This window comes from Eptatretus burgeri, chromosome 15, assembly GCF_056783735.1.
Source record: "Eptatretus burgeri isolate ZD-2024b chromosome 15, Ebu_testis_v1, whole genome shotgun sequence".
NCBI lineage: Eukaryota > Metazoa > Chordata > Myxini > Myxiniformes > Myxinidae > Eptatretus > Eptatretus burgeri.
Genome location: NC_140975.1, coordinates 12,280,519 through 12,307,319, shown reverse-complemented (window position 1 = coordinate 12,307,319; position 26,801 = coordinate 12,280,519). Strand labels below are relative to the sequence as shown.

Sequence of the window (26,801 nt, the reverse complement as noted above, 5' to 3'; positions counted from 1 at the left end):
TTTCTTTAATTATTTCTCATATAATCATGAATGATTGAATTGAACGTTTTTTTTAAAATTATAATTGATGTCCTGACTCTTTTCCTGCCCCCAGCCTTTTTCAGCATTTCTGCTACAGCCGTGGGGGTATGCGCCATGTTTCGTACACCTGCATTTGCGCCAGGTATTCCTCCTGCTACCTCCATGCACTTTCTTTATTGTTGCATATCTCTTGAGCCTATCCTGTCCTACATCGATTTGGTTGTTTTAATAATATTGATTTATTTACTTAATACCTTGCATTCCTTCACCTTTTTATTTATTAATTTATTTTTTTGGGATACACGGTCAAGGTTCATGGAAGAGCTGGAACACAGAATGGACCTAACACTTTTTGGGGGATTTCTTCTTGCTTGGTTCACCTGTTGACAAATCCTACAATGATATTTTATTATAATAATAATAATTAATAATGTTATGTGGAAGGGGGGGTGGTGAATTCAGAGCTTGGTTGTTTTGAGTATGAGAGGTTATATTTTTATATAACGGACCTGTCAGAGTAAGTCTTGTAAAATGTGACTGAGGAGGAAGCATATGTAATTTATAGACAGGAAAGTGAGGCTGATATTGTATTCGTAAACACCTCTTGTTTGTGGGAGGGGCGAGGTGAGGAATCCCAGTCACAAAAAGCCTCACATGCTCCGAAAAGGCCGTCACAATCTGTCTGGCAAGTATGAGCCAGCCACGGCGGCATATTGTGCTCTTGGGCCCTGAAGCAGGAAATGGATTTATTTTTATTGACACAGCCCAGTGGGCAGCGCAGCCTGGAGGATGCCTCTGCCAAGGAGGACAGAGGGGAGAGGAAGAAGGAGGTCCTGGAGAATAGAGAACGCACAAGCTGGCGTGAAGAAGTACGCAAAAGCGACCTTGGAGGTTGAGGAGAGAACTGAGACTCCAGAACTCCCAGGAAAAGAGAAGGTCAAAGGGGAGCTGAGAGGGTGGACACCAAAGCTCCTGTTTGTGCAGAAAGATATAAGGAGGGTCAGGATTAAAGTCCCGAGGTGCTTATCATCATTGGCTTACTTCGTCACTAGCTTCTTGAAATCAAAGGAAAGTCCTTGCCTGCAATTTAAATGTTTGTATAAGTGTGATCGGAGACTACCCAGCATTCCACCAGTTGTACTATAAAAGGAGCCGTGCCTCATGTGGGTTAGGTTTTATTTATTTCTTATTTATTTTCTTGTATGTAAATTTGCGGATGAAACTTCCTGAAACTCGAACTTGTTCTGTAACTTATCATAATAAAGCCATGTACCAAGTTTCAGTTCAATATGTTAAAGGGTATGGGAAAAAATAGTCTGAAAAACTACATGTGGGCCGGGTGGACAGACGGAGAGCAAACCTGTGTAGTCCCTTCTGGTGAAACTGGCAGGCCACTAATAAAAGCCATTTTAAGGAAGACTCTGATCTGTCCAATGTAATTATTTTCGTTATTGGCATTCCACTCGAGGTTGTACTTTTATGCTTCCGACACGTCCCTTCTGTTTTATCTGGCACAACATCTGAGCTCACTCAAGGCAACCGTGAACCTCTTTGATGCTCGCATTGCTTATGTATCCGTCCTTTGTCACTGGCACATGAAATCACCAACATCTGTCATCAAAAGATAAAAGATCAAGCAAAACCCTTAAGCTCATATTCTTGATTGTGAGAACTGCATTCCTTCGGCATTCACCGCATTGTTCGCCGCACTCCATTCGAAAAATGGCACAAACTCTCGGCCCAATCCAAGAATTGACTCCAAACTTGAATTCGCCATTCGCCACTCTGTGCCACTTGCCACCTGCTAAAGCATTGATTTGTTAATTGTATTGCTTTTATTACCCTTACCAAAGGAGAGAGTATTGTGTTTGTGTCCGTTTGTTTGGTTGTTTGTCTGCACAGAACTTTCGTGTTTTTTTCACCGCAACCGCTTGTTTTGTTTGCATTTTGTGTGTGAATGGGTTTGTCCTTTGTTATGTCATACACTAGTCGGATAAGCTTCACTTAATTCTCCCTTTAAAGTTCTTACTCTTGCTTAGCATATTTAAAAGTTCTCATTATCTTCTTCTTTTTTTTTGCTGCATTCATCATTGGTTGATTTGTGAACTATTTTGGGATTGTGGTTCATTCAAAGCCAGAAGTGAAATAACACTGCATCCAATGAACCTGTAATCTCGTTTTTTTCCATCCTAAATGCATCATTTCACTTTTGTATATTTCTCTCTGATCACAATGAATGATGTGTTGAACATATTCCCTGCCACTATAATCGGTGTGTGACTGTTTAGGACACCCCATCATCTCCCATCCCTTTCCCTTCATGGAGATCCACACATCTAGTCAGCAAAAGGTTCATCGGGTGACCCATTGTTTCTACAACCGGGGTCTGTCGAGGTTATGTTGGTCCAACCTGAGTGACCAGCTTTTATTATATTTCCCATGTTGGGATGGTCATAATATTGCCCATGTTTCCTCGCTTGGTTGTCATGATGGGGCTATCGGAGTTTGCCATTCTGTGCACACAATGTTTTGGTGATGGTGATGATGAGGAAGGGATAAAGTAAAGGAGGCTGAGGTTCCATTGGTTTGAAGATGTTAGAAGTTTGGAACTGATCTCAAACTCACAGTGGTGTATTTTTTTTTTTGTTTTTTGCTTTTTTAATTATTAAATGCATGCTCAAGGCTCATGGGTAAACTAGGACACAGAACAGATCATGACAAAACATAACAAAGGGAACACCAACAGCAGGGCGGAGGGAGAAAGTAGACTGAGACGGCAAAACAAGGGATGCAGAAAACGGTGAGGGTAGCGGAGAATGCAAAGGGTGGACAAGGGGAATACATAAGCAATATTTTGGGAGAGGTGTGGGGGTGGTTTAATGAGTACTAGACGACCCGTGAACCCTTTGGGTTCCCGTTGTGACAGCGGTTGATGGGAAAAAAAAAAAAAAACTTCTTTTTTAATTTAGTGGTCAAACTTTAACTCGAAGAAAATTTGAGCATTTACCTCAGGAGTCATCATTCGGCCAACCGGTTTCTCGAGGTGTATCAACACATTCTCCATGGTTTGTCCTTGTGCTTTATGGATCGTCATACCAAAACTTGACTGAATCGGGAATTTATTTTTTTACATAATTTTTTCGTTGCCCGATTTGAACGAAACTTGATACTGCACTCCGCAGGAGAATGGTCAGTAAGGTGGCACTAAAATTTTTGCGCTATTGTGTACCGTTTTGGCTGTATTTCGGGAACATACATACAAGATGAGAGTTTTAGTAATGTTACGAATCTGGCAGCCATTTGCACACAAACAGACAGCAATCCCCGCAGTTCAGTTATTTCGATAAGTATGTGTTTATAGTCAGGGTCCCGTCCTTCTGTCTAATGGGTTAATTTCATTTGTGTGCTGCGGGTTTCTTTTTTGTCAGGTTTTTTTTTTTTTACATCAAATCTCCCCTTCGCTCCATCATCGCCATTATGCACGTGTTCGGGGCAACGGGCATAGGCGGGGTGAAGTCGACTCCGCCTAGCGCGATGGGTGTGCCTCGCAACCAATGAGGGATAAGAGTACCTCAGAAGCCCCCGACCAATCCGGAGACGAGTTACCTCAGGGCGGCCCCGCCCAGCCAGATGGGATGTTCGCCACCGTCCAATCAGGAGGCGAGTGGGAGAGGAAGAAATCCCTCGGACCTCGCGAAAGGGAAGAGCAGAGTGGTCGTCAAGAGTAGAGTAGAGCAGTCATCGTGGCCATTGCTCTTCGTGTGTGTCGTTGGAGCAGTCGTCATCAGCGGTCGTGGTCTGCGGTCTTTTGCGGGGCTCCTCGTGGTAATGGTGGTCGAGCAGCCAGGATCATGGGCTCTTGGATTTCGGGTCATGGGTTCGTGTCCCACCGTGGTGGGTTGGAGTCTGTGTGACCGCACGAGGCGGAAAGGTACCCGTCCAGGCTCTGTTCCCCCAGCTGAACTATCCTCCTCGGCTGGAGGACCGAACAAAGACCCGACGGGGTCCATTTATTGTGTGTGTGTGTGTGTGTGTGTGTGTGTGTGTGTGTGTGTGTGTGTGTGTGTGTGTGTGTGTGTGTGTGTGTGTGTGTGTGTGTGTGTGTGTGTGTGTGTGTGTGTGTGTGTGTGTGTGTGTCCGTGGGCCCCATCCTTAAGTAGAAATTGCTCAGTGTTTGCTTGTATATAAATTGCATTTCTCGTATTCGGTTTTAACTCTGCCCTTTGTGCTCCCCTGCCCCATGATAAATAAACCCCAATTGTTCAATGTACCAGCTCGTTGTTGTGCTTCCTATTATTGACCCAGCACGGTTTGTGCGTGAGAACCAGTAAACCGATTGGGCTGTAAGTTGTCGTTTGGACCAACGGACTTTGGTAATTCTGATCGATTAGAGTGACCCGGTTTGACAGTCCGTTGAGGGTATGACTTCCCCGGTAATTTGACGACATGGGTACTTAGGTATATTGAAATTTGGCTATTAACCCTACCCCATGCCATCAGGGAATTAGCTATCACGGTCCTTAAGTTGTCCGGATCACGGAGTTGTCCGAAGGTTCCGACCTGCAATTCCGGGTGTTCGGTGAGAGACGGCTCTACCGCTCCACCTGGCGGCCGTTCCTCGCACCGACCCCCGGCCCACAACAATATATAGATGGAAAAGATCATGATTTTGGATGGGGATGACTTAAGATGGTAGTGAACAGCTTGAAGACCTGGAGGGAAGAATTGGATTGAAATGTGCATGGAAGGCAGTTCCGCAGGCAGAGAAAAAAAAAAAGAGGAATAAATGAGTGGAGGTGAATAATAAATGAATGGAGGTGAGTGGAGGAATACATGAAAAACAAGAGGAATAAATGAGTGGAGGTGAGCAGTGATTCAGGATAGAGGCAGTTTCATTAGGAGGGGGTTGCTGGTGGACCGCATCCATCCTGCAGATACCTGTGGAGGACATAGCATGGAGAGAGCAAAGTGTGAAGACCAGAAATGAGTCAGAAGAGGACAGAGAGACCACCAACCTGTCCACAATGGCAAAGTGATACGCCCTCAGATTTGGCTTCATCGTGAGAGATTCCAATGATCTTGAAAGTCTTGGTTTCCACGGCGTCAAGCGGAGCAAGATGTGAGGCAGGAGAGCCACCCCAGAGGGGAGAGCAGTCCTCCATCAAGCTGCTAATGAAAGCTTTGGAGGTGGATAGGAGCTCAGGTGTGCCAAGGAGAGGCTTTTCATGACGCAGGTTGCCCAATTGGCATCTGGCTTTGGAGACCAACTTTGAAATGTAGCTTGCCCAAGATAGATCATGGCTGAGAGTTGAGACCCAAGAGTTTGAGTGACTGAACCTCTTCAAGAGGCTTGTTAAGAAAGTAGATGGGAAGGTTGATATATAGATATATATATATATATATATATATATATATAGATATATATATATATATATATATATATATATATATATATATATATATATATATATATATATATATATATATATACACACGCGCGCAAATACAACTCGTCATTTCTCTAACAGGGAGGAAAGGAGAGGAGGAGGAAGGAGGAGAGAGAGGAGGAGGGGGGAGGAGGAGGGAGGAGGAGGGGGAGGAGGAGGGAGGAGGAGGGGGAGGAGGAGGAATGAGGAGAGGGAGGAGGAGGAGGAATGAGGAGAGGGGAGGAGGAGGAATGAGGAGAGGGGAGGAGGAAGGAATGAGGAGAGGGGAGGAGGAAGGAAGAGAGAATAAATATATATATATATATATATATATATATATATATATATATATATATATATATATATATATATCAGGTTGGGAAGGAGGATGAGAGAGGGGAGGGGGAATGGGATTCAGGAAGATGAGACACCCAGTTTAATGTACATCTGAGAGATGGTACACACATTGATGAATCACCCTGCTTGTGAAAATACCAGGATGACAGTTTATAGCTGGGTCGGGATTCCAACCCAGGGTAGACAGCTTGGAGTGAGCATGCGTATGTCTTGGCTTTCCTGCCGTGATGTGGCGATTCATGACTTCACAACAACTGAAAACATTTTTTTTACTCATTGTGATTATGCAATTTATTTTGCCTTCCTATCTGCGGTATAGAACCATGGTATCGCCATTGATTGAAGCTTGAAGAACACGTGCCAAGTGGCGTCACCAAGCAATCCACAAAATGATTGAAAAAAAACTTTTAAAAATGAAATGTTTAGTTTTTATTTGTATTTATATATGACAAAGTAACGGGTCGTATAATGGAAGATTGTACAAAAAGGGGAAATGTTGTGGAAAATATAATTTCACATTTTCAGTGAGCCAGCAACCACCTATTGCACCACAGGACAGCACGCGAGTGGCCCCTAGACTTTGTTCAATAGTATTCTTTGATATAGTATTCAGTGAACTTTGATATAGTATTCAGTGACAGTGCAAATATTGTATAGCGCTCACCAACCGGCTTAAGCACTCCAACGAAACAATTTATAAGAAACCGCTCGCTTGGTACGTGATGAGCAATCACCAAACTGTTATATTAAACACACACCTCCTGGAGATGCCCAAAATGTCAAATATGTCTGAATTGGACAAATTAACACTTTTGTGGGAGTCGGAACTGCTGCTAAGTTTGATTCTGGAGCTTAAATTTTGTAATTCAGCTTACGTTAAGAGATTCTCGAGGTTATAGCATGTGCGGAAATTAAATAAAACTATAAACGCTGGCGTCTCCAGGTGTTTATAAGCATTGCAATGTACCCAGCGATTCATAGCTATGATGAACAGTCATTCGATAATAATATGAGTGAGGAAAGTGGAAAAAAACGCAAAACACGTTATCATTAAGAAATTGTTGTGGCCTGTTCCAAGTCAAGGCATGGTTGAGCAGGCCAAAAAACATGGCGGCTTCAGATGCCAGTTAGGTAACCCAGGATACGCCTTAAGACCCCAGAGAGCAAGATGGCCAAGGAGTGCCCGATAAAAGATATAATTAAATAAGGCCATTAATTATATTCAAAAGGGATGTTTTATTAACCCAAACACCCAGTTTTCAGTCATGCACTCCCTTGGAGCTCGCTTAGTATGCGTACAAAGTTTCAGGCCGCAAGGTTTCATGGTTTTGGACTTATGGAGGAGACACACACACACACACATTGACATTTATTCGTGTGTGTAATATGTGTCGATGCCATTTCTGGGAATTGCTCTTGGCTTTCCCATCTTTTGGCACAAGAAAATAGATTAGAGAAAATAGAGATATCAATATCGATAGATTTCTCAAGATTGCAAGGGTAGAGGGTGGGATCATCAGCAAAGAGATAAAAAGGATTTTCCAGAGAGTCAGTGAGATCATTGATGAAGATTAGGAATAAGATAGGGTCTAGAACACTGCCTTGGGGTACTCCAGCCTTGACAGAGAGGTGAAAGGATTCCGTTGAGAGCCACATGTTGGCTACGAGAGTGATGGAAGTCAGTAATCCAAGAGTGAAGTTGACCTTGGATTCCATAGACAGGCAGTTTAGAAAGCAAGGCAGGATGCCAAACTATCATAAGCTCGATATATTTCCAGAGATGGCCTCAATCCCATGTCTGATATTGAGGGTCTCCATCCATTGTTGGGAGAGTAGAGGCAGCATTTCCATTGTAGAGTGACCAGGTCTGAATCAGAATTGATGATCTAAGATGAGGCTGTTGGAGAAAAGGAATGATTTTATGTCAACTGCGATGATGGATTCCATGGCCTTGCTGATGATTGGAAGTAAGCCGATTGGTCTGTAGTTAAGGGGATCTGTTTTTGCATCTTTTTAATGTAAAGCTGTGATGATGGCTGATTTCCACACAGATGGAAGATTATCTTTGTTAAATCAGGTCAGGTCAGGTATGGGAGCATGTGCCAGAACAGCACGTCGCTGCGTCCACTTTCCGCCGGTACTCCAGGGGCCTCCGTCTGGCCATCCCCCAGGCAGATGCCAGGCCCATCCCCATCTCCTTGAGATGATGGTCAACCTGTTGCAACCATGAGGAACGTGGTCGACCCACTGGCCTCCTCCACTCATGAGACTCCCTCGCTGAGAGAATCTGGTGAGCAGGATCAGTCAGGAAAACGAGCCACATGTCCATACAGCCGCAACTGAAGCTCACGGACTATGCAGGTAACAAATCTCATCCGAGTCTCTCTTAGCAACCACTCGTTGGACACAAAATCCGAGCAGCGATAGCCAAGGATTCTCCGAAGAGACCTGGTACCAAAGGAATTAAGTCTCCGTCTCAGATCCTTGGTCAGAGTCCAAGTCTCGCACCCATAGAGCAAGACTGGAAGTACCAAGGACCTGAAGACTCGGACTTTCGTCCTCCCGCACAGGTACCGGCAGCGCCACACCCCATGATCCAGTGAATCCATGACTCCCCAGGCCCGACCCAGACGTCTATTGACCTCTGACTCGCAGCCAGCAGAGACATGAATATCACTGCCAAGGTAAGTGAATCGCTCCACGATCTCAACATCCTCACCACAAACAGACACAGACAGGACAGCAGCATCCAAGATGTCACCGAAAGCCTGGATCTTAGTTTTGACCCAAGAAACCCGTAATCCCAACGGCTCCGACTCCTCATTCAGCACCTCGAGGGCCCCCAAGAGGATGTCTAAAGTCTCCGCAACGATGACTGCATCATCTGCAAAGTCAAGGTCCGAGATCTTGACATTCCCAAATGACGCACCGCAACTTGATCTCTCCGACATCCTCCCGAGAATCCAGTCCATACAAGTGCTGAAAAGTGTGGGGGCAAGTACACATCCCTGACGAACTCCAGTAACAACTGGAAATAAGTCAGAGATGGTACCACCACACTTCACAGCACTCTCAGTACCAGAGTAGAGTTCAGACATCAGATCGATCAGTTTTGGTGGCACCCCACGAAGACCAAGAATCCTCCAGAGGACATCCCGATTCACTGAATCGAACGCTTTACAGAGATCAACATAGGCTGCAAGCAGCCCCTGCCGAAACTCTCGTCTGCGTTCGGTGAGGACACGAAGTGCAAGGATACGGTCAATCGTTGACCTCTTTGGTGTAAAGCCTGACTGCTCTGGAAGCTGGTGCTCAAGCAGATGGTGGCGAACCCTATCGAGAATTATCCGAGCAAAGACCTTGCCCTGCACTGAGAGCAGCGTCACCCCTCGGTAGTTGTTGCAGTCTTGGCGATCACCCTTCCCTTTCCAGAGAGGGACAACAAGGCCCCTCTTCCAGTCAGTTGGGATGATGCCTGTGTTCCAGGCAGAGCACAAAACTGCATGCAACAACACGAGTGCAGCATTTCCACCAGCCTTGAGAAGTTCGGCATGGATGCCACAGATCCCTGGAGCTTTGCCCCGTTTCAACTGGTTCACCGCAGCCCGTGTTTCCACAAGCGTAGGTGGACCACAGTTGATTCGAGGGTCAGCAACAGGGATTGTAACACCCTTGACGTCCAACTCGACAGTTGGGGGATCAGCCTGGTACAACCGCTCAAAGTAACCGGCCCAGCGGGCCTTCACTTCAGACTCCTCTGTCAAGAGCCTACCACTCTCTGCTCGAACTGTAGTGCTCCGAGGGATGGGCTTGGATGAACGTAATGCGCGAATTCCCCTGTAAGCGGGACGAGAATCACCTGTTCACAGGTGATGCTCTACCCCCTCACAGATTCCTCGCACATAGGCCTACTTGTCCACCCTCAGTGCACGTACAGTTGTATGCCTCAGCTCCCTGAATAGCTCAGCTCTGCCATTCAGCCTGGCCCTGCGACTCTGGTCAATGGTATCCAGTGTCCCTTGAGAGACAAAATTCTTCTTTGCCCTGCGGTGAGCTCCAAGGCATCCACCGGCAACATCAAGGACGGTGGTCTTGAAGGCGCTCCACAACTCTTCAGGACCCCCCAAAGCACCCAGACCCCCCAAGTGTCCCCTCAGCCTGTTCGCAAACTCCTCAGCTACTCTCTCATCCCTGAGCTTGGCAACATCCAGCCTCGGCTGGGATGGTACCATTCTCCAGGATTTAAGGTGCAGCTTTAGAGTTGCTACAACAAGCCTGTGGTCAGTATTGAGGAACTGAGCACTCCGGTAGACCCTGCAGTTCTGGATCATCCTCCAACGACCGTCAATGAGGACATGGTCAATCTCCTTTGCCACACCGCCAGCGTTGGAATACCAAGTCCAGCGATGAGCTTGTGGGCGCTGAAACCATGAACCAGCCACCCTAAGTCCATGACTTCTTGCAAAGTCAAGGAACTTAGTGCTATTCTGGTTCATAGTTCCTGACCCATGGGGACCAACACACACCTCATAACCGTCCCTATCAGTTCCAGTCGATGCATTGAAATCCCCCAAGACTAGAAGTGTATCTCGTCTGGGGCACTGATCAACCACAGACTCGAGTGTGGCGTAGAATGCATCCTTCACGGTGAGATCACTCGCCTCAGTCGGAGCATAAACAGAGACCAGGAAAATGACACCTAAGGAGTGACGAATCCTTAATCTCATAATACGCTCGTTGACCGGTGTTACCTCAATTATCATTGGGGTCAGCTTATTGGACACAGCTACAGCAACTCCTTGGGTATGGTAACCATCAGAGCGACCAGACCAATAGTAGGTGTAACCACCCACCATTATCTCGCCGCAATCCGGTCTCCGAACCTCAGAGAGAGCTGCAATCCCGATGTCCAAACGCTTGAGCTCAGATGATAACAGAGACAGGTGATCATCCTCTCTTAGGGATAGGACATTCCAGGCACCCACCCGAAGGGACCGCCTCAGGTTAACCCAAGGAGACCGCCGTCTGGTGGACGACACTTTGTTAAATGACAGGGTGAAAAGGGCAGAGAGAGAGAAATAGAGAGAGAGAGAGAGAGAGAGAGAGAGAGAGAGAGAGAGAGAGAGAGAGAGAGAGAGAGAGAGAGAGAGAGAGAGAGAGAGAGAGAGAGAGAGAGAGAGAGAGAGAGAGAGAGAGAGAGAGAGAGATAGAGAGAGAGAGAGAGAGATAGAGAGAGAGAGAGAGAGAGAGAGAGAGAGAGAGAGAGAGAGAGAGAGAGAGCAAGAGAGAGCAAGAGAGAGCAAGAGAGAGCAAGAGAGAGCAAGAGAGAGCAAGAGAGAGCAAGAGAGAGCAAGAGAGAGCAAGAGAGAGCAAGAGAGAGCAAGAGGAGCAGCAGAGCAGGTTTTTCGTACTCATGAGACACTGCAGACTCTGCCTGAGATAATGTCTCAACTCGGTGTTTCCTCCAAACTTGTGTATCCAACTTATCCCACTCTGTCCCCACCTTACCCATTCGTACTCATTGCCTTCTCAACTCTGTCTTTCACAACTGAGAAGGTAGTGGTGGTTCGGTCCAGCCTTGACTCTTTATTGGCAATGGGTCCAGATGGCATCAGCGGCCAGATGTATGCAAATCCTTTGCCGCTCTTGCTTCTCCTCTGTGCTCTTCAATCTGTCCTTTTCCTTTGACCACCTCTCATCTGCCTGGAACTCTGGAAACATCGCTGCCGTCCAAATGAAGGGTGCAAAAACAGATCCCATCAACTACCGATCAGTAAGCTCACTTCCAATTATAAGTAAAGTCATGGAATCCATCAGTGTTGCAGACAGTCTTCTTTTTTTTCCTGTTTTCAAGCAGCCTGATCTCGGACCATCAGTTTGGATTCCATCCCGTCACTCAACTTTGGACATGCTGCTGCTCTTCTCAACAATGATTGGTGGCCCTAAATCTCAAACAGTTCATGAGATGTCTCCCTGGATACATGTCTCGAATTCGACACCATCTTTCATCCTGCCCTGATTGCTAAACTCGCTGTCTGTGGCACACACTTGACTGTCTTCATTGCTGGATTTCTGACTTCCTCCATTCACATAGTCAACATGTTGCTATCAATGGATCCCTCTCCTCCCCTTTCCCAGTGAAGATTGGACTGCCTCAAGGCAGTATCTTGGGGCCAGTCTTGTTCCTAATCTACGGAAATGACCTCGCCGATGCTCAGGAAAGCGTTTTCTTCCTTTTTTTGCAGATGACTCCACATTGTGACATGCAATACCCCCATCCCACTGACAGGCAGAGAGCAGCTGTGTTGATTGGATGCTGATCTGATAAATGAAACGCCTGTTTCACATTCTGTAAAATCTTGCCCAATCACTCTGTCACTCTGGAAGGATCGTCAAACAGAATCCACCTATATCCATGGTCATCATTGGAATAGGTTCAGCCCCTTAAGCATCTTGGACTCACCGTCAGTGTGTTGTGTCTCCTTGGGCAGCAACATATAAAACCTAACCTCCAAAGCCAGCAGCAGGCTGGGTATTCTACGTCGCTAATGCTATCTGTGCCTATTGTCGATGAAGAGTCGAGGCTGCCGTCCTTCGTAGGAACATAAAACAGAACAAAAGGAACAGCAGAAAGTGAGAAGGAAAACACCAACGGCAGTGTTGAGGGACAAAATAGAGGGCGAACTTGACAAATACGGGATGTGGGGAAGAAGGAGTAGTGGAAACAGAAACAAACTTCAGGAAGGAAAAACTGGAAACCTGAAAAGAGGTGGGCTTGGGGAGGGGGTTAACGAGGGTAGAAAAGATCATGGTTTTGGATGGGGAATGATTTGAGATGGTGGTGATTAGTTGTGTTGAAAACCTGGAGGGAAGATTGAGATTGAAGAGAACGTGGAAGTTCATTCCATAGGCAGGAAAAACAAGGAATGAATGAGTGGAGGTGAGCAGTGATCCTGGATTTTGGGAGTTTCACCAGAAGGGGGTTGATGGTGGACCATGTGCACCCTGCAGAAACTTGGAGGAGGGGTGGGGAGTGGGGCAGAACAGTGAAAGGGCAGAGGCTGCAAGACCAGAAAGGAGGTGGGAGAAGACAGAGATATTTACAGCAAGGACATTCATAGACAATGGAGCAATTGACACATTATTATTTGATACTTGAAGGTCACAGCATCATTATTGAGGGAAGGACTTAGATGCGAACACCAAACAAGCAAACCGAAGCAACACTGACTTAAACAAGTTGAGTGCAATGCAACTTCAAAAGTCCACGTACACTGGTCGTCAAAGCCAGCAGCAGAATGGGCATCCTGTGTCATTCCAAGTCATTACTTCATAAACCAGAACTACTCTCCACCTACAAGGCCTTTATCTATAGCTCCACGGTGTGCCAGCATCGCATCTGATTACGGGAAATTAATTTGCGACGATTAATTTAGTCTATATAAGAACTGGTTTTTAACATTGCATTTCCCCCCTTGTTTTTTTCAGTATCCAAGCATAATTATACTCATTGTTGAAAGACCTTCACCAAATAAAGAGCCTGGTGTCATATTTTTACTTGGAAAATGTATCCTCATTAAAAATGATTCTTGGATGCGCATACACTAAAGAAACTCAGAAGCCAATTCCTGATATTCTGACTCCCTCCACTGAAACAGTCAATGTGTTGCTATCAATGGAGACCTCGCCTCTCATCTCCCAGTGAAGGATGGATTGTCCCAAGGCAGTGCCCTGGACTCAGTCTTGTTTCTCGTCTACATCAGCTACCTCTCCCTTCCGCTGGAAAACCCTCTTCCTTATGAGTAATGCAGTGTTTGGAGAGGGTACCCCACCCAACCTCCTACCCCTCTCGCACGCTCCCATGCACACACACACACACACACACACACACACACACACACACACACACACACACACACACACACACACACACACACACACACACACACACACACACACACACACACACACACACACACACACACACACACACATGAGGTCTGGATCTGTCTCGTCTGGGCTTGATTCCCGACCCATCTATAAACTGTCATCCCGGTGTTTTGCATGCAGGGTGAGACATCAATGTGTGTGCTGTTCCTTGGATGAACGTTAAACTGCGCATCCTTCAATGGCTTTAGTTGGTGCGTATTAAAGGAAAATACCCGACAGTGTCCTTCTCGAAGTGTAGGAGAGCTAACACCGGTACCATGAACAAACGACTAATTTCAACCTGGACTGTGGGCAGCAAGTGTTCTGGTCTTCTTGGGAGTTCCTTGACACCACATTTCACCGCTTGCTACCTTAGAGTGTGGCTGCTGTCTGGGCAGCAGCTTCTGCACGATAAGCAAATTGGGAAGGTGGTTCGCATGTTTCATGTGAATGGCCTTCTTCGGATACAAAGGAACAACCAACAATCTAAACTCTGCACACTTTGAACCTTGTGCTTAATATGTTGAAACTGAGTTTGATTCCCAATGGAACATGATCGTACTATAAGAACTTACTCCTTCCTTGGCACACCTGAACTTCTATCCACCTACAAGGCCTTCATCCACAGCTTGGTGGAGTACTGCTCTCCCCTCTGGGGTGGCTCCCCTGCCTTACATCTTGCTCAGCTTGATGCCGGCCGTGGAAACCAAGGTGTTCAAGATCATTGAAATCTCCCGTGATGAAGCTGAGTCTCTATGTGTCCATCACATCGCCATCGCAGACAGGTCAGTGGTCTCTATATTCTACCTCCTACTTTCTGGTCTTGCAACCTCTGCTCTTTACGTGCTTTGCCCCCCCCCCCAGGTTTTTGTAGGGTCACATGATCCACCACCAACACCCTTCTTGTGAAACCTAAATCCAGGATCACTGCTCACCTCCTGTCATTTGTTCCTCATTTTTTTTTTCTTGCCTGTGGAATAAACTTCCACGTCCTCTTCAATCTCATTCTTCCCACCAGGTGTTCAAGACAGCTGTTCACCACCATCTCAGATCATCCCCAATTCAAAACCATGATCTTTTATACCCTCGTTAACCCCACCAAAATCCCTCTTCCTTCCAATTTTCTAGTGTTTCCTTCATTAAAGTTTCCTTCTGTGTCTATTTTATGTACCCCATGTGTTTTGCATCCTGATCCGTTTGTTCACGGTACTAGCTCTTCCACAAACCTCGACTATGTATAAAAAAACAACAACAACCCGTCATCCTGGTCCTCTGCAGACACGGTGTTCTTGAACCATGGAGTTTGCTGTACTTTCTGAATGGACGTTCAGGTCTGCATCTGAACTCAAACTTTTCAGTTTTCTTTTCAGTTACAGCACACCTGCAAATATTACCGAGTCCAATGGTTCTTAAACGAGTTTCTTTTTATCGTATGACGACAAGTCTTGCTATTGTTAACTGCAATAAGTTATACAAGGAAAACAGACGCAGGTGGAAGCCATTCAGCCCAACATGCCTGCTCGAACAGCATACTAATTTATCAACACAAGATCCAAAGAAGAAAATGCAAATGTATATATACTTTTTTTCTTATTTTTTTATTTAAAATCTACTGTTTATTTTAAGTTTTGGTAGTTTTTGTATTTTTTTCCCCTCAGGGGAGGGGGCATGGGATTGGTTAAAAACACACATCAACCACACAATACCCCTTGACGAGACCCCCACCAGCAGCATTTCGTACACATGCACACAATCAACCATCAATGCTCAAACTACCAAAAAGTCCTGCTAACATCCCTATACCCCTCTATCTCCATAACTTCCAAGTACCTATCTAATTCTAATTTAAACTTATCCACTGTTTCTGCTGCCACTACCTTTCCAGGGAGGCCATTCCATGCATTAACTACTCTCTGAGTAAAAGACCGCTGCCTTACTTCCATCTTAACTCTCCTCTTCTTTACTCTCAAGATATGGCTTCTGGTCCTATCACTGTCTACTCCGTTGAATAATTCATCAACACTTATTTTATCTTTACCTTTCGTTATCTTAAACATCTCTATCACATCTCCTCGTAACAACCTCCTTTCTAGTGTATCCCTGTCTCCTTCAGCCGCACATCGTAGCTGAGTCTAGCTAGGCCCAGGATCAATCTAGTATCCCTGCGCTGAACCCTCTCCATGGCATCGATGTCCTTCCTCAGTTATGGTGACCAGAACTGCAAACAATATTCTCGATGTGGCCCTCACTAAATTCCTGTACAATGTTAACACCACCTCTTTTGATTTACAATTCATCCCCCTCCTTATACAACCTAAAACCCTATTTGCTTTTCCTATGGCTGCCTGACATTGTGCTGCCTGCTTACCTCCCATATCTATTACCAACCCAGATCCTACCCCTGTGTGACACGCTCCAAAATTACCCTTTGCATCCTGTAATCTCTATTTTCATTGTTCTTTCCCATCACCAACACCTTACACTTGCTCAGGTTAAATTCTATCTGCCAATCTTTTGCCCAATCTATGCAAGTATCAATACTTTCCTGCATCTGTTCACCACCCCCTCTGCTAGCCACCTCACTTCCAAGCTTTGTATCATCTGCAAATTTGGAAAGCCTTGTTTTCACCCCATTATCCAAATCGCTGATGTAAATAATAAATAATAATGGTCCGAGTACTGATCCATGAGGTACCCCACTACTTACATCCTCCCAGCAAGACATCCTCCCACTCACACCCACTCTTTGCTTCATATCCCGAAGCCAGTTTGCAATCCAATTAGCTACCTGACCAGCCACTCAACAATCCCTCACTTTGGCTAACAACCTCCGATGTGGTACTTTATCAAATGCCTTCTTAAAGTCTAGATATACTATGTCCACCACCTTTTCCTCATCCACCCAATCAGACACTGCTTCATAGAACTCTAAAAGATTTGTTAAACAGGAACTACCTTTGGTAAACCCATGATGACTACCTTTAATTAATTTGTATTTGTTTAAATGGTTCTGCATCCGGTCCCGAATTAATGTCTCCAACACCTTCCCAACAACTGAAGTCAAACTAACAGGTCTTTCGTTACCAAATTCTTCTCTGGATTCTTTATTAATAATGGAGTTACATTTGCTACTCTTCAATCCTCCGGTGCCTGTCCTGACTCCAGGGAACTATTGAAAATATCCGTTAACATCTCGCTTACCTGCTCAACGACCTCCATCAATACTCTCGGTTGCATATTATCTGGACTCGGAGCCTTATCTACTCTTGGATTACCGAGCTGTTCCTTCACTTCCTCCACTCCAACCTGGATCTTCTGTAAAAGCCCTTCCTCACCTCCTCGATAGATACTCTCAGCCATTGGCAATTCTCCTGAATGTTCTTGTGTAAAAGTTGAAGAAATACACCTGTTTAATAAGCCTGCCATCTCACTTTCATCACTAACCACTTTCCTGGTGATATTCCTCAATGGAACCACACTGGTCCTAACCTGTTCTTTTCCCCTGATAGTTGATTGGTGATTAACTTTATTTCCTCTGCCACCGAAGGTGAAGGATGTTATGTTTTCACCCCTTTCTGTCTGTGTTTGTCTGTCTGTCTGTATGTTTGTGTGCAGGATATCTCAAAAAGTTGTGGACGGATTCGGATAAAACTTGGTGAACGTGTTGTGTGTGTGTGTGTGTGTGTGTGTGTGTGTGTGTGTGTGTGTGTGTGTGTGTGTGTGTGTGTGTGTGTGTGTGTGTGTGTGTGTGTGTGTGTGTGTGTGTGTGTGTGTGTGTGTCAAGGAAGAATTGATTCAATTTTGGTGAAGATCCGAATCTGGATCTGGATACGAAGGTTATTTAATTTTAAAAGTGATTCTTCACTATTGAGAGGCAGGGCCAAAAACGATATATGTCATGATTTTCAAAAATGTATTGGGGTCGATATGTTCTTGTACATCAAGCATTGCGTGGCAGAGGTATGCGCTCCACCGAGTGCCCTCGTACAGTAGTTTCTGATAAATGGAAGATGGACATTTTCATGAATTAATTTCCATTCATTTATTGCAGTCTTCTCTTTTTTTATTAGGCTCCTTGTGGTTTGCCGGGTGTTAAGGCTTTTGTATCTCGTCTTTCACTCGTACTCGGACTTGGTCCAACGCACGAGGGCGCAGTTGATCAGAATTTTGTGCAAAATGTTGTTGTACAAAAGCACGATCGTCAGCCCTGACTAATGGATAAATACCTAAGGGCAAAGGATTTGACTATTTTCTGTCTTCGTCCTTCCCCTCCCCACCACCTCCGGTGTTAAAAGAAAAAAAATTCTTTAATTTTGGATCCATTTGAGCCTTTATTTTCGACCATACGGCTTTTCAAAGTCTGAATGTATGGTTTGTGGTTGGACCATAAATCAGACATTACACGTCGGCGCAGAATCTTTTTTTTATTTGTTTTATTTATTTATTTATTTATTTTTAAGATGTTTGTCACATGATCACATATCTTGGATGAGCGGCTCAGTGGTTGAGTGGGAAGATCCTCGTCTCATTGCCTTCATTGCTGTGGGTTTGATTCTCTCGTAGTCACTCAGCACAAAATGTTGCACCCTGCGTTGGATGGTCGACATGTCCCGGATTGGTTGTCAGCCACAAAAAATGTTCACAGCTTGTTCTGAGCATGCTGACACACCTGTCAAAAATTGGGGCCTCCACCATTTCCTTTAGAGTTTAGATGGTATGTTTTTTTTTTGTGCAATATGTGCTTTGAATGTTTTTTTTCCCCCCAATTATGTCCTTCTGTCCCCCACCAAGTCCCCTTTTTGTCCCCTTTTTAATTTTTGTTCCCTGTCAGGGTGAAGGACACGTTTTTTTGAAGGTGGACATCTTCCTTTTAATAATGTTGGTGATTATTTTGGTGGTTCATGACATTCACCTGGACCCTAGCTGCTGCTCTCTGAGGTTATGACTACACCCATCCTGTCGGCAGCTCTCCTTATTGACCTCCCTGCCACATGTGGCCTGTGACGTTGGCGGAATTTCCCCAGACGTGCAATGAGCCGTGGGCGTCATGACAGGCCGTTAATGGAATGTCAAGTGGCCAAGGGCTGTAGGGGGAGTGGAGAAGGCCTTGCATGTGGCTTGCATCTTGTCTCGTATGACCACTGGCTCACCACCAAAGCAGTTTGGATAAGTCGGTGCTATTCGTTCGTTGACTAAGTACGCCATGGTTGTGGTAGAACAAACAAAACGACGAGTATGATTTAAATCGATATGCAAATTATGTTGTTGATTGTCATCATATCATTGTCTCTCATGCAGTGGTCATAACTCGTCCACACTGCACTACGGGCATGCTGGTGCTCCCAATGATCGACGCCTTCTCGACGGAGATATGTGGTGCGTGGTACATCTCCACCTTGCTGTGATTCACCACTCCATCTATGTACTGTTCCGAGCCCTCCTGTCACCTTAAAATTGTACGCCATTGCTTTAGCAGCACTCGTTAGGTCGGGGTTCGTGGTGTTTTAAACCTCTGCCCATGGAAACGTTCTCGATTTGAGTGGAGAGCGGCGATGTGCTGCCGCAGAACCACGCGATGAATTGATCGCTCGTGGAAAACTTCTTAACATTTTCATCCATTTTGAAGACGTACACACATATGTCGAGGCTTGTGGAAGAGTCAAAAATGTAGGACATGTTTGTGGGATTACACTCGGACAATGGTTTTATAGCATTGCATCGAAGGATAAATGATTTAATAATAATTTATTACAGACAAGGGTACAGAAGCATCGTAGGATTTGTGACCGAGTGCAACATGTAAGGTGTAATTATCATTCCACTAAGTTAACTGAGATTATGATTATTATAAACCACGTTTTTAGTCTTTACAAGCTGTACACATTCCCAATTATACTCTTACCCATTTCACCAAAATCTCAACCCAAGGGCTCGATGTATGAACCGGTTATAATTTCAACAATGCCGTTGAGGGGAAATTTAAAAACAGCTTCAACTTTGCCTCTTATTCTAAAAAAAACAAACTTTGTTTTGACATCGTGTGATCTTCTTTCAAAAAAGAAAAGGCTCCTTGACAAACACAAGACCAGACTTGTTCCAGAGCCTCTCAACCACCACCCTACCACCTTCACACCTCCCTCCTCGCTCTCTTTTCTCCCACCCAAACCCACAGCCTGTTTGACATGGGTGGCGAATACTGTTGCTATGCCTCGGACATCACGTGCTCATTCCCCGTTAATGGCACGTTCACCTCTGACCAACGTGCCATCTACGAGGCGGTGTTAAAGGCCTCGCGCGCAGTCTTGGCTGCCATCAAACCTGGTTGGGCATCTCAGCTTTCTGTCAACTTAAGTCACAACTTTAAACCACCACCCTGTTGAAATTCACCAAAGCTTCTTGTAGTTGGAAAGGTCTATTTTGGAAAAAGAAAATGAAACCATCACTGACTAACCGGAGTTGCCCACCACGGCGAGGCTCAGGACCAACCTTATCTGCTACCGAGTGGTCATACCTGAGCCTTGCCTTACTGGGCAGTTGTGCTAATTGCTGGTGTTTCATTCTTTTTGAGTACCACTCTGTTCAGTCTTTGAAAACGTTTCCCAACTGTTTAGTAACTGAACTCGACTGATAAATCTTTTAAATGTAACTTGTTGAGTCTACTCTTTGTCAATGCAATGGATGTCCATCGTGATGCGATCAATATTTTTCTTTGCAATTACAACTTGCAATCATCGATACTGATTGCATCACAATGGATAGGACAAGATTTTATAAAAGCTTAGACCATAGATTGACAACTTGTATTGATGGATTGCCATTGTGTGGCACGCAGGGGTGATATGGACAGACATGCACAGGTTGGCAAACAGGGTGCAGCTGGCTCAGCTCACAGAATTGGGGTTGGTTCATGGAGATCCAGCTGCCATGGAGGCTGTGCATCTTGGTGCAGTTTTTATGCCCCATGGTCTTGGACATCTCTTGGGCTGTGATGTCCATGATGTTGGGGGCTACCCACAGGTAAAAAAAAATCTCTCTTTCTCTCTTCTGTCGATGCTCTATTTTTGGGTTTATGTTGAAGTTCCAAACTCCAGTTCCAATCTATGTGTAGAACCTAATCTTGCATTCCCAGGTACTGCTCCAGACCCTTGGTCCGAGTTCGTGAAACATGATATGTTTCACCGATTAGTGCAAGACTTGTCCCCTCCCCCATTCCCATCCTGCAATATCTGTCTCATCCCAATCGAATCTTACCCCCTATCCCTTCAGTTCTCATCCACGAGCCTTTGTTGCAGCCAAAACGATACAACCTGTTCTCGCCCTTCCTTGCTTCTCTCAGGGTACAGAGCGGATCGAAGCGCCAGGTCTGCGTAGCCTGCGCACGACCCGTGTACTGCAGCGAGGTATGGTTCTCACTGTGGAGCCTGGCATCTACTTCATCAACCATCTGCTGGACCAAGCTCTCTCTGATCCAGTTCTCACTCCTTTCATAAATCGCTCTGCACTCCAGCGCTTCCGTGGATTTGGAGGGGTTTGTTATCTTTCTACTTGACATCACTTTCCATGCATCTCTGCTTCCTTTTTTAACATCAGCTTGTAATCCTCGATTATTACTTGCAAAATCGAAGATTTTTCAAGTATATTGGTCAGTGGATTTTGTTATTCTGTCTGTTTGTCTGTTTGTCTGTTTGTCTGTCTGTCTGTCTGTCTGTCTGTCTGTCTGTCCGTTTATCGCCTACAGGTCACAATTTTAAACCGATCTTCACGAAACTTCACCACATGGTAGACTTTGTCAAAAGCAAGAAGCATATTGTTTTTGAGGTCAAAAGGTCAACATTGACCAAAAATCAACAAATTAGTCAAATTTCTAAAATCCTCAATTTTCATCCGATTGACTAGAAATTTGAACAGGATTTTCAAATCAGGTCACTGAATTCAACCACCAATTGTTTTTGAGGTCAACATCGACCGAATTTCTAAAATTGTCAATTTTCATCCGATTGACTTGAAATTTGAATAGGAGTTGCATATTGGGTCATTGAATTCAAGCACCAATTATTTTTGAGGTCAACATAGGCCAAAAGGTCAACATGGGCCAAATTTCTAAAATTGTCAATTTTCATCTGATTTACTTGAAATTTGAAGAGGAGTTGCATATTTGGTCATTGAATTCAACCACCAATTATTGTTGAGGTCAAATTTGTATTATGGACTTTGCAAGTATCGTCCTCTGCACGACGTCTTATTCTCGTTTTTACTTTGATATTTTGGAAACTGTCCTTGAAGCAAATAGACTTTGAGAGTAGTTTTGACGAGACAATTTCCAAAAAAAGAAAAATTGGTGGAGTTTCAACGTGAGGGAGTTACTGGAAGAACCTGTGTGTCCTGGAGCAGCTGGGGACGGTTGGAGATTAGTGGGAGCTCGACCGGAGGAGAGGTGCTAAAGAACACAGACCTCAATCATGTTGCGAGCTTTAGATTCCACAGATTCCAGGAGAGACAGATGTGATGCTGGGGTGCCATCTCATTCTTATTTATTTATTTATGGTCTATTTCCTTACTGTAATGTCTTGTTAAGACCTTATTAAACGGATCATGCACATGGACACTCAACAAAACTAGATTCCTTTGAATTATGCTTGTTGAGAAACATGTGAAAGATAAAATGTGATACTTTTATAAGAAATTAAAAAAATTATCCTAACCGGATCCAGATCTTGAGCATGATCAAATAAATTTGTCCTTGTCACACACCCAAGGTGTCCAACAAGTTTCTTCGAATCCACCCATAACTGTTTGAGGTATCGTGCTATATATCATTATTTTGGCCCTATCAATCAATGGTGAAGAATCACTTGAAAACTTAAAAAAATTATTGTATCCGGATTCAGATCTGGAACTTCACCAAAATCTAATCAATTTGTCCTTGTCACACACCCAACCTGTCCACAAACTTTTGGCCGAATCCATCCACAACCTTTTGAGATGTCCTAACAGACAGATAGATAGACAAATGGGTGAAAACATAAACACCGTCCACCTTCGGTGGCGGAAGTTATGAAGCTATCAGAGAAAGACTTGAACAAATGCCAGTGAATGTGAGAATCCATAAATCAAGACTGAAATGGTTGGGACATGTTGAAGGAACGAAGGAAGAAAGATGAGTAAAAAATAATATACAAAAGCAGAATTAACAGGAGAAGACTTTTGGGGAGACATTCTTCCTTCTAGGGTTTTAAAACAGCACCTTAGGGTCATCCCCCATCGATACTCATGATTTATTCTACCCCATTCCCAAGCACTCCCATCTTTCCAGGTTATTGTGACATTTCCACCTCTGCCTCGCCTTTTTCCGTTTGTTTGTTGTCCGTTGATTTGTTTCTTTTCTCTTTCATCCCGGCTTTCCCCTTCCTCTTCTTTCTGTGTTTCATTCATCTTATGTGCATCTTGTTCACTCACATGAGTCCTTCTCCCCCTTCCCTTTATCTCCCTCTCACTTCTACTCTGCTGTTGGTGTTTCCCCCTTTCATTCTGCTCGAGCTCTTCCACGAGCCTCGACCATGCATACAAAAATAAATAAACAAGAGTCAAACTGTGAAGAAGGATCTAATCCTCATGGAATCTGGGATTAATATGGAAGGTAGTGCATCATCTCGACCTCGATAGAAAATGGTGGAGAGCTGTGTTTCGGCCCTTATGCTGCATATCAGCGGCAATATAAACCAGTTATTCCAAAATGCTTCTCTAATACTTGCATTTTCCGACATTGATGTTTCAAATTTGACCTGCGCTGATACCAGGGTCAAATTCATTGCTGCATTCTACCGGGGTCAAAGTTCAATCACCCACTTATTGTGGATAAACTCATCTTAAAGGGACGACACTGGGTTTTATTAATAATCGAACAGTTTCTGAAAGACTTTAAACAAACTTATTGTACTTTTAGCAATTGTATTCATTACTTCTGCCACCAAAGGTGGATGGAGGTTATGTTTTCACCCGTCTCTCTGTCTATCCCTTTGTGAGCAGGATATCTCAAAAAGTTGTCGATGGATTCGGACAAAACTTTCTGGACAGGTTGGAAGTGTGCCGAGGACGAATTGATTCGATTTTGGTGAAGATCTGGATCTAGATCTGGAAACGAGGGTTATTTAATTATTTTTGTGATTCTTCAGCATCGAGACGTATGGCCAAAACGATACATAGCACGATATTGCAAGCAGTGATTGACTGATTCAGACGAAACTTGGTGGACAGGTTAGGTGTGTGATGAGGACGAATCGATTTGATTTTGGTTCTAGATCCGATCTATCAGTGGGATACAAAACATAAACCGTTCAGTCCTGGCGGGGAGGTATGCTGCGCTCTACTGAGGGCAGTTTTATTACCCCGCACATGTGAAGCGAAAAGTGGGGTTAAGCAATTGGTTAATTTCCGTCCGTCTGTCTTATCAGTTTGATTGTCAATTTATTATCGAGGAACAGCTTATTTAAACCGAATGTTATGTTTCAAACACAAATCAGAACATAAATAGGAAGATCAGTCTTTCGTTTTTCCAAACATTGTCTCTGAATTTGTCCCGATCGCACATCCACAAAAAGGAGAGAGATAATATTTTTACTCTGTCTGCCTGCCTATACTAGCAGTCAAACAACAATGAAAATCATTCCAAGCAGGAAACTCACTGTTTTTGAGGATATTATAAGGACACACACAACTGGCAGGAATAACTAATGTAATGTGTTTGATAGGGTGATGGACGCTGCAGAAAATGGCAGTAAATTCTGGAATTAAATTATTTATAATATTTTTAAATCTTTATGTTATTTAAATTTAATGATATACTTGAAGAATGTAGAACACAATAAATTATCTGTCATAATACTTCCAAGAACCTCTAGTTTTGCAGTACTGTACTTCAATTTAAAATAAAGGTTAAATGGAGTGGTGTAGAAGTGTGGTATTCGGGACTTGCCTCTGAATTACTTCAACAGCACTAAACTTTCGGATTTTTTTTTTTAAAACAATCGTTATAATCATTATTTTATTAAAATTTAAGCAACGCTGTGCAGGGTTTCATGTTCTATGACCTCTCTCGCCGTTTCAATGATCTATTCATTTATGAGTGCATTTCGCCAACAATCAGTTTGTGACTGTCGAACACCTGTTTGTAGTCACAAAAGAAGACTTTAGCTGAACACCTTCGTCAATGGAGCGAAGGATTTTAGGACTCGTGAAAACGATGAGGGACACGTGACTTAAGGCTCATGATGTGTCTCATATTTCAACCCTGTACAACATAAATGGCCAGGTGGGACCAATGTCGTGGGATGTTGTCACTCAACTGATGAATGTAGATTAGACAGCCAGCTGTATGCTGCACTCTGTGATTCTGAAGACCATTCTGACATTTGTTGCTAATATTAGATTATTTCTGAAGATAACAGTTGATTTCAGTATTTTGTCCACCTCCCCTTCCTTGTCTCTTTGACTCCCAACCATTCAGCCTCACTGTAGAGTTTTTTTTATAATTCGTTGTTCCTGCTCACAACATGACACTTCAAACTACCCAAAGTGTTTCATGTCTGAGAATTTTTTAACGACGTTGAAAGCTGTAGAGGCAAAGGAACTATAAATGTTTTAAATTGAGGGGAAATTAAATGGATTGGCCTATTTAAAGGGGCAAATTGAATGAGCAGGGTACGGATGCAAGCGTGACACAAACACCAGCCAAAAAGATAATCATGTTCTCCATCGATGATCCCCTTGCTCCAAATTAATTGACCATTTGCAAAAGGCCGAGGTGTGTTTAGACTTCCAATGAGATCATAATTGTGAAACAAACTGTTAACTTGTAATCTTCTCATCTGAGCATAAAGAGTAACTCATGATGTAGTCTCCCATCTACCACATTTAAATATCGTTCATTTTTCAGGAAGTGTTTAAATGTTTGAACCAAACGTAACTCGCAGTACTAATTTGTCGATGATTATCAATACCGTGCAATCGTATCTCAAAAGTGAGGTTGACCTCTCTCCTCTCCTCTCCTCTCCTCTCCTCTCCTCTCCTCTCCTCTCCTCCCTTCCCTCCTTTCATCTTCACCGCCAGGTCCGCATTGAGGATGACATTGTGGTAACAGAATCAGGGGCTGAACTCCTGACAACTGTTCCACGCACTGTGGATGAGGTCGAACGTTTGATGGCTGAGGGCAAAAAGGGAGCTGCTAAATCCTTCAAAGCCTAGACACATCACCGAGGGGGAGAGGGTGGGTGTGGGACTTCATCTTGACCACCCGTCGCCCTCGATCATACTTTTCGATATCAAAGCATTCGCTATCGTTTTCTAATTTGAGCAAAATTATAATCTCAGGCTGCGAATGATGGGTAAGGGTTTTCGGCAACGATCGGGTTGGGGTTATTTCATCTGATCATTGCCCAAGTCCACCTTTCGATAATGATTGAGCTATAAGGAGCCAAGTTCGTGCATAATCCATCAATCGGTCAGTTTTATCTCCCGTTGATTCGTCACACAGCAGATGTTGGAAGGCAAGGTAAGCGTTAAATTCTAGATTTCTTTTTATTCTGATTGTCTCTTTGCTGTTTAATATCTAACGTGTTAAACTGTACGTTCTGGGAAGGCTATTGTACCTCTAATAATTCCTCAGATTGCTGGGGTAGTTTGGTACCATCATGCAGGTTTCGTACCTCATGAGCCACCCTTTGAGATCAAATGAAATGATTCTTGATTTTAATACATTCTTGCTGAATGACCAATTATTGTGATCTTTTTATTTCTCATCATCGTGCCATTTTGGATGCATGTATGTTGTGGCTGCATAAAGGGAAGCCAAAACAGACTTGCATTCCAGTGGCTTCTGGGGAAGATTGTGTGATGTGCTGGAAACTACACGGAGCCTAGGCATTCCTTTCCTGTAGTAATTCTCTGCAGACTACTGTAGTAGGACCTATTACCAACTATGGTATATGAAAGTACTACTGTAATATGCCATAGTTATAAATGGAGCATTTTTGCCTGGGGAAGGACTGACGTACTTTGCCAAGTGTAAGTGTT

At 44.1% G+C, this 26,801-nt stretch overlaps 1 protein-coding gene across 1 annotated transcript in view; it reads left to right on the top strand.

Annotated features, from left to right (window-relative positions):
• The window catches only part of PEPD (peptidase D), a 56,551-nt gene extending 30,048 nt beyond the window's left edge, over nt 1–26,503 (top strand). The window contains exons 10-15 of the mRNA XM_085857213.1: nt 95–163; nt 19,032–19,109; nt 19,906–20,054; nt 20,566–20,750; nt 21,070–21,261; nt 25,839–26,503. Coding sequence (XP_085713339.1) covers nt 95–163; nt 19,032–19,109; nt 19,906–20,054; nt 20,566–20,750; nt 21,070–21,261; nt 25,839–25,973 — 808 coding nt within the window. The 3' untranslated portion in view covers nt 25,974–26,503. The remainder of the gene's footprint in view (nt 1–94; nt 164–19,031; nt 19,110–19,905; nt 20,055–20,565; nt 20,751–21,069; nt 21,262–25,838) is intronic.
• Nucleotides 26,504–26,801: the final 298 nt, after the last annotated feature.